The 8996-nt window shown below is 36.8% G+C and overlaps 1 protein-coding gene across 9 annotated transcripts in view; it reads right to left on the bottom strand.

Annotated features, from left to right (window-relative positions):
- Window positions 1-8996, bottom strand: part of LOC110028503 — a 152193-nt gene that overhangs the window by 89401 nt on the left and 53796 nt on the right. For all 9 annotated transcript variants that reach the window (XR_002294429.1, XR_002294428.1, XR_002294431.1 and 6 more), the window contains exons 8-10: window positions 7989-8142; window positions 7331-7520; window positions 6845-7073 (exon numbers count right to left, since the gene is read on the bottom strand). Coding sequence is in view for 3 of the 9 variants with exons in the window: in XM_020730376.1 (XP_020586035.1) it covers window positions 6845-7073; window positions 7331-7520; window positions 7989-8142 (573 nt within the window). In the remaining 6 variants the exon portion in view is untranslated. The remainder of the gene's footprint in view (window positions 1-6844; window positions 7074-7330; window positions 7521-7988; window positions 8143-8996) is intronic.

Here is an 8996-nt window from a genome sequence, read left to right as displayed (position 1 = left end):
TTCTAAAGGCCTAACAGGAGGCCCAACATGGATTCTTTTCTTTAGAAGCTCAGGTGATTGCTACTCCCGATCTCGTGTCTAAACTAGCGGATGCTCATCACACTCTTCTAAAGGAAATTTCTATTGAGGAGGATTTCTTTAGACAGAAAGCTTGAGATAATCATTTCAAGAATGGTGACAGCCACCAAATATTTTTTTTGCTACTATCAAACATCGCCGTAACATAAATATAAATACCATCATCAATCAAACATCGCCGTAACATAAATATCATCATCAAGATTGTCACTGAGTGATCCTCTGTTCTCACTGATATTGATCAGATTGGTTCTAATGCAGTTGATTATTTTTCTTCTATTTAAGTTGATACTTCACCTGTCACTGATATTATTTCTGATTTTTTTGAGGACCAGAGAGATGATTTCCAATCTCTCTTTGTCTGACCCCCCCACTGAGTTGAAAATTTTCAATGCCCTTAAAGATATTAGCTCACAGAAGGCTCTTGGCCCCGATGGTTTCACCTCCACTTTTTATATTTCATGTTGGAGCATTATTAAGAATGATGTAGTGTTGGCTATTCAAAGCTTTTTCCAGGGAGTTGACCCTACAAAGTATTTCTCTGTTGTTTTGTTTGTCCTCATCTCTAAGTCTAATATAAAATCACACTGGAAGGATTTTAGGCCCATATCACTAACCTCGGTTGTCTCTAAAATTATCAGCAAAGTGATTGTGGCCTGTCTCCAAACTCTCCTTCCTTCTCTTATTTCTCCTCAACAATCAGCATTCATTAAAAGTCGTGACATTTCTGATAATATTCTATTGGCACAGGAAATTTTACATGATCTTGATACAAAACTGTAGAGGTGGCAATTTGGTTATCAAACTTAATATCAAAAAAGTCTTTTATACCTTAAATTGGGATTTCATCATCAACGTTCTAAAAGCTAGAGGTTTCAATACAAGTTTTTGCTCTTTGATTAAAAGATGGTTTGCCAACAATTATTATTCAGTCTTAGTTAATGGAAACTCTTATGGTTTTTTCACTGCTTCTCGGGTCATCAAACAGGGAGACTCTCTTTCTCCTATTACTTTCATTTTAGCTTTTGATTATTTTTCTAGGATGCTTAACAGTTTCCAATTCTCACATCCTCATGCTCAGTTTTCCCACAAAGCCAAAATGACGGTCTCCAACCTTGCTTATGCTGATGACGTTATTATTTTTACTAATGCTTCTAAACCTGTCATAAAACAAGTGATGGGGCTTCTGCAAGATTTCCAAAATTGCTCTGGTCTTCGTTTTAATAGTGACAAATGTCAGATGTTTTTTGGCAAGCAGGTTAAACAACATATTACTCATTGGGGAGTTATTTTTACAGGCTTTCATCATGCCTCTCTTCCCCTTAAATATCTTTGGGTGAATTTGATACGGGGAAGGAGAAAACAGATACATATGGATGATGTGATTGATAAAATCAAACGTAAAGTATATGATTGGCGAAATGTTTTCCTTTCAACTAGGGGCAGGACTCTTTACTTACTAGTGTTTTTCAAAGTATTTCATTATATGCTTTGCAAGTGTTCAATCCCAAGAAAAGTGTTATTTGTACTATGGAGAAGCTCTTTAATAAATTTTTTTTTGGTGGGGAATGGTGCAAAGAAAATTTGGAGTACTTGGCATAAAGTTTGTAAGCCTAAAGAGGCTGGTGGCTTCGGTTTTAAAGCGCTAAAACATATTGTTGAAGTGAACCTTTGTAAACTTTGGTATAATTTTAGATTGGGTTCCTCTCTTTGGGCCATGTTTCTGAAGGAAAAGTATTGTGCTCATATTCATCATTCCTTGGTCTCGTGGAAGGTTGGAGATTCTCGTATTTGGAAGGCTGTGGTAAATGCTAGAGATACAACAAATGGTTTCATCTTTTGGGACATGGGGAGGGGAAGATTTCCTTCTAGAATGATAATTGGGATTTTTCACATAACTCTGATTTATCTCACTCTCTTCATTCTAACTCTTTATTGGTCTCGGATTTTTTTGCTAATGATGGTTGGGATTACTCTAAGTTATGTTCTATGGTTGGGGAACGCAATGCAAAGCATATTTTCACTATCCTCATTACTCCTACTCATAGGGATCTCCCCATGTGGAAAAGAAGCAATTCTCTCTCGGTTTGCAAATTCATTTATAGCACTCTACACTCATATCGGGATTGGATATGGGAAAAATGGATTTGGCATAAATATTTATCTCCCTCTATATCCTTTTTTTCTTTGGAGATATCTTAAGTCCTTAATCCCAAATGATGATATTCATAAGCTTAAGGGCTTGAAATTAGCCTCAAGATGTCATATGTGTAAAATGAAGGAGGATATAAAGCACATTTTATTTGAGTGAGCTTTCTCTTTAGATGTTTGGGATATGATTGACTCTTATTTTGGTTTCTCTTGGATACATAGAGGTTCTTTAATTAGTTATTTGTGGCAATGGAAGGATTATGATGCCTGTCAGGAGAGGTTTCCCCTCCCTTTATTGGTTCTTTGGTTCCTTTGGAACTCCAGAAACATCTTTAAGCATCACACCTCTCCCCCTTCTACTTCTTTGATTGTTGCTTATGTGATTGCCTTTTACAATAAAGTTTTACGAGCTAGTTCTTCTGTGATTAAAGTTTCTAAGCCCCCTCGGCTTATTACATGGACTCCCCCGCATGCTAATTATGTGAAATTAAATGTTGATGATTGTTGGCATCCTGACTATGCTGTAGTTGGGGGCTTATTTAGAAATTCTAAGGGGAGATGTCTTTGTTATTTCGCTTCCCCAGTAATTGTTGAAACTCAATTGGATGTAGAATGTTGGAGAGTTTATTTGGCTTTAGTGGTGGCTAACATTTTCAATTTTCATAAATTATAGGTGGAGATGGACTCTAAAATGTTTTATGATATTTTGGTTGGTACCTCTTCTCCACTCTAGGATTTTATTGGTACTTTTAAAAGAATACTAGCTCTTATAGCTGATAAACATCTTGAGGTTAATTGGAAGTTTATGCATATAGAGGGCAATTCCCCTGTCGATTGGTTTGCCAAGCATGCAGGAGAGATCTGTCACGTTGGCATACACCCCACTGACCCTCTTAGAAGACTCATCATTGGGGATACTTTAAATCTTTCTTATGTTCGGTATTAAGTTTCTTATGCTTTTTTGGCCATCAAATGAAGCTCTATTCGGTTTGGCTAGGCATTACTGTCTTTTTTCTTGCGGTTCCCTTCTATTTTGTTTGGTTTGGCCGTTTTTATCACTTGTTACAGGATGATCTCTTTTTCTGGAGTCACGAGCTGTGCTGGAGTCCCTGCTCGCGGTCTTTTTGGAGATATTTGTTACACCCATAATAGCTCTTCTGCATGATTTTCTTTGTTTTTCTCTTTTCAAGATACTTCCAAGATATACAAGTACATAGGATTACTCTTTTTTAACTTTTTTGATTTTTGGGTATACCTGTATTTTGGAGATTCTTTTTTGGGTGAGTTGTACTGCGGGGAGAGGACCCCTAAGGGTGAGTTAATTGTATTTTTTTTGTGTTTTCTAGAAGGGGATCCTCTCCCCCTCCCTATCCTTGTACCTTCTTTTTAAATATTAAAGCCTAGGGAGCTACCGCTGCTCTTTCCCACAAAAAAAAAAAGAAAAAAAAAGAATATATATATATACAATCCAAAAACAACTATTTAGATTATTGCACATTTTAGCTTCCTGAAAAAAACCTGAAACTATTTTAATGAATAGAGAACAATATATCAAAATTACAAAAATAAACTAAAGAAGTAGAAAAAGGGGTGGTTTTCTTCTCAAGCAGGATTGTGAACCAGTTTTGGGTGAGTAGCTGCATGGATAGAAGAGTTTGGATCAGTCTGCAGGTGAATGAAGAGATGTTGCATATATATGTATGTATGTGTGTATATATATATATATATATACATATACATATACATATATTATTTTTATTTTTTAATAAAGCCCAAAGGCTAATATATTAAATAGAAAGTAGGATACAAATAGAATGTGTGGAGGGCCCAAACATGACACTCTGCCCACACAATAACCACCACATCAAATGGTTCTAAAAAAAGAAAATACAACAAAATACATGAGAGACCTAAAGAAAAAAAATTAAAAAGTGTCAAAATACGGAGTATCAGGTAGCTAGAGAGCGACACAATTTTATCTTTCCTCTGCTTCTAGTTCTAGGGAAGGAGCCGGCTAATAAATTGGTAAGATGAGTGTCATTGCTAATAGTAATCAATGTATAATTCAATAAATTCCCGAGCTCGAGTCGACCTCTGTTCTTCTTCTTCCTCCTGGAATAGAGCTGTCATTCCTCATCCGAAGATTGGCTCACCTGATCAATGGAATGGTCTAAAGTGTGTCGGACATGTGTAGGTTGTTGAATATTAGAAGCAACTACTTGTTGTATCAGCTGATCTTTTATCGGATCTAAGGAGAACTCTCGTGTGTCTTGGCATGTAAGTGGGCTTTCTTCAATAATAGTGAGTGATATCAGCACATTTGGCTATGTACCTGTAGTATGGTGTAGTATGGGTATGGTGTTCTTCATCTGGAACTGCGGTGTTAGAAAGAGGATCGGGTTGCACCTTCTCCGCAGGGAAGGTAGGTGACTGATATTTAGCGATATTCGGCCTTAGATGAGGATGCAAGCGATAGCAAATAGTAGAATTGTGATCAAACATACTGCAATGAGAGCAATAAAAAGAATGTGGTTATATTTCAACCTTTTGTCAATACCCATTGTAAGTAGTGTCAATCCAAACCTCCTCCGGAGCTAGTTGAGTGATATCCCTCTCAATTAACACACAAGCCAAAAAGGGTCTGGTGACAGCAAGCGTAGGACCATCAACCTTGAGAGGCTTACCGTAAGCAGTTGCTAAAGAGTAAAGAATTTCCATGTTGAACAGACGTAATTTTAACCCTGTAAACTTTATCCAAACAGGAATGATAGAGGACTCCGCTTTTGGATCAAAATCTACAGTCCACTTCAGAATTTTCATAAAACGATTGCCGATCTTGATAAGTTTTCGAGAGAAAATGCGAGTGTAATCGACATCGCGAGATAACTGAATCAGTATATGTCGACCATCAAGTAGACCAATATTTCAACTGCATATTTCAACTGCCCAATAGAATAGTTTCATAGCATCAAACTTTTTCCTAATGATCTCCAGTTTTGGGTGACCATAAAGAAATTTCCCCACTAGAGCAAAACGTCAAGAGAACGCAAGAGTATTGGTTTCAACCTCAGTGAGAATAAGAGCAGGCTTCTCATTTTCTTTGTCAAGTTTTTTAATGAAAGTGTGATCACCACAACCTTCAAGAGTGTCGTGAAAAGATTGAGGAATATTGCGGGACTAGCCAATATGAAAACCAGACTCTGAACCTGAAAGAGGAGGATGGGTAGGAATAGGAAAGTCGTCAGCAACTGCATTAGCATAAGAACGCATCGTCGAGGCCATAGCAGATCCCGTTGTTATCTGCGTCTTGAATCCCGAAATCCCGTAGTAGTCGCTCTCCTACTGAGAGCCTGAAACTCGGCATCTCCTGTTGAGAGTGTTGAGCGTCGGGACAAAAGGACAAAGCAGTCGGCGTATCCTGCTGAGAGCGTCGAAAAAAGTTAACATCGTGTGTTCCTGTTTGGCGTCATTCACAGACTGTTGTGGTGTGTCCTCTCCCGCACCCGCATTCGCATCTTCTGCTTCGGCTTCCTCGCGTTACCGAGAGCAACGAGCGGGCTACGTACGAGAGGGGGTAGCGGAGGTGTCATTCGCGGACGATTCTCGTGTGAAGCTTTTTGTTCATGTTCGGCGTCGTTCACGGACTGCTGTGGTGTACCCTCTCCCGCACCCGCATCTTCTGCTTCGGCTTCAAGCGCTTCAGTGATTGCTAACAATGATCTACACACACACACACACACACACACAAATATATGTGTGTGTGTTATTTTGTGTCATTAGAGTTCAATTTTTGTTTTTCAGATTTCTGTCGTCGGCACAGTTTTCCCTAGTGAAAGAGTAGTTATTTCAATTGTAAAAATGATGTTGCCTTGAGCAAGGTGACAAAATCAAGATTGATTAAAACAACTTGGCTTGAGTTCTCACTACATCAAGGAGACTCAAAGGAGGGTTGGCTTTTTCTAAGCGATCATACTACAATAAGCTCAAAGTCAAGAAATCGAGGTAGGAAGGTTGGAATTAAACTCTAAAAATGCTTTGTCAAAATTGAGGAGGAAATTGAACAAGCACACTAATACAAGAAGTTAATAAGAACATGGCTTTTACATGGTAAGGAGGAATCACAATTGTAGATTTACACATTGCTCACTTTTCTAGTCAAAAGATGGGACAAGGACCTTAAACCATGATACTATCAGCAGATTGCGTGTCGACTATTTTTATATAAATTAGCCAAAATAAACTGCATGTTAGTGATGGACTCTCTTGATCTATATGTTAAGAGGATGCATCCCTAATCAATAAAGTTATATTCAAAGCAAAAGACGATAACAAACATATCATGAAGTAAAAGACAATGGCAACCATGTCAAGAAAATTAAGACAGCCGGAAAAGATTGAGAAGGCATAACTGGAGTTTACTGATAGGAGTAAGATTCTTGCTGCAAGGAACTCAAAAAGGGAAGCCATCTACCCTGAAAATGCAGGTGTAACATTTTCACGCAAAAGGACCATTCCACACAGAAATTTTGAAATAAGAATACAAAAAAATAAAGTTTAGGATAATCAGAACAATGATTTGCTTAAGCCCAAGGAGCACCAATAACCAATTGCTTACCATTATACGTTTCAAAATGAATGAATCTCCATCACTCAAGTTACTACTGCAGGATTCATTGGATGGGCTTACATCGTACAAATGTGCAGTAAGCCTTGGGCTACCCAAAGAATACGTTTGACCACTAAATAAAGGATAGGATGTGTCATGTTCATTAGAACAATTCCAACGAAATGCCAACCAAACTTCACCATATGAACCTCGGTCAAACTGTCTCTTCAGTTTGTACCTAGTTAAAATATGTATAAAAGTTTAGAATGTCTTATTACGTATAAAAATGGCACAAAACATAACTTTTAAATTGCATGAATAGGATGCAAAAGAATAGATGTTACAATGACGGATTTTATAACCTTTGAAACGAAAATAGAGCATTGCTAAGATACATATCTACTATAAGAAGCATTATTTCATTAATCAATGCGTTAATATCTAAACAATCAGCATTATAGCTGAAAATGGAAACTTTAAGTGTAAAAGCCAGACCTTGGATCAGGTATTCTTTGACCAAACGACTTTGTGTGGTTGGATTTAGCGTCATTATACGAGACAGAATCAAGAAGCCCTAGAAAGCTCGTGAAAACCTCAGGACTGGTGCATTGACCTTTATCTCCTTCATGAATCCCAAAGTGCCAGCAGAATTCAGGGTCATTGTATAAATCTAGAGATCCCCCACCTGAAAATACGAGTGAAAATGATGGCACTTCCAATATCAACGGACAGAAGTAAAAAAAAAACTAAAACATATCTTGAAATCGAACTGATTTACAAGAATAATATCCTCTTATAACAAATCCGAAAAGCATAGAAGTAACTTTGATTGAACCCAGAATCCCACCACTTCATATATAGGACAGTTAGCTCTGCAGTCTGGCAAGTTTAAAATGATCATAAAGTTCCACAAAATACTTTTTTTGGCCATAAAAATTTCATATATTTGCAAGTTTATACTAGATTACAACTGGCCTAAACAACTTCATCAAAATGAAAAAAAAAAATCAACGCATTTAAAAAATTATATGATTGACCTTTCTAACAGTTTAAACTCATGAAGATATTAAACTTAAAGAAAATTTATTAGCAACCAACAAATTATATTCTACAATAGCAATAACTAAGAAGTAATAAGATTCGCAATACTTACTAGAATAAGAGTCAACCGGCTCCGGCAATGCGTGATCTAATTCACTAAAAGCACTCTCTCTGTCAGTCTTAGGGAATTGAAAAATATATTCCATGTCATTATTGAGATTTTCAGATAGATAGAAGCATCCAAAAGTTGTGTTTCTTGCTTCAATCTACAAGAAGATGCACAAACAAGTAAACGACGAGAAACTTATGTAAATTGCTAATCTGCATGGTAAGGCAACCTATAATTTTCACAAAAACAAAAAACCATGCCCTATCATAGCTTGTTATCAACAAAAAAACATTCTATTTAAAATGGGAAATCATATGAATTGAGATACATTTCCAATCACAACAGTAATACTAAGAATAAATTTTTAAGAACTTGCTCAAAAATAGAAAGCAATAGAATTGCAAACCAACATTTATTATACACAGTTTCAACTAATAAATATAGTAACAAAATAATTGCTACATGTCGGCAGCTAAAAGGGGAGGGGGAGAAAAAAGATTTGGTAGGTGATTTGTTCAAAAGTTGTCCGTAAGAAGCTGTCGGTCGCTGGAAGTAAAGTCTCGTCGTCCGCTTCGGAAGGACGTTAAATTTACATACATATATAATTTTAGAAAAATATGAAATCAAACTGACCTCATATTTTTCACAGTTTAAATGAAAAAGCGCTCTACCTCAAATCTTGTATCTATCCCGAGGGATAAACACAAGACTTGAGGATGAGGCTTGATCAAATAAAGTAAGAAATATATGACATCCGTTTGGTCTGCGAAACCGTCTTATTTGCCGACAAGTTCCCTTATTTAATACAAAAAATTAAATAGGGTTTATTTTAGGTTGGGTTCGGAAAAGCTTCCTATAAGGGCAAGTCCCCATAGTTAATTACATCTTAAATGACCGAAGTCACCTAAGAAAACTCTCGATAAAAATTAAGGGATATCATCTTCAAAGAAGTCAAAAGGATAGGACTTTTCAACGAAATCGGACAAGAGGTGTGAAACGGGAAATGCTCGA

The sequence above is a fragment of the Phalaenopsis equestris genome, unplaced genomic scaffold, assembly GCF_001263595.1.
Source record: "Phalaenopsis equestris unplaced genomic scaffold, ASM126359v1 Scaffold000513, whole genome shotgun sequence".
NCBI lineage: Eukaryota > Viridiplantae > Streptophyta > Magnoliopsida > Asparagales > Orchidaceae > Phalaenopsis > Phalaenopsis equestris.
The sequence above is the reverse complement of the archived record's forward strand: the minus strand, read 5'-3'. Positions and strand labels throughout refer to the sequence as shown.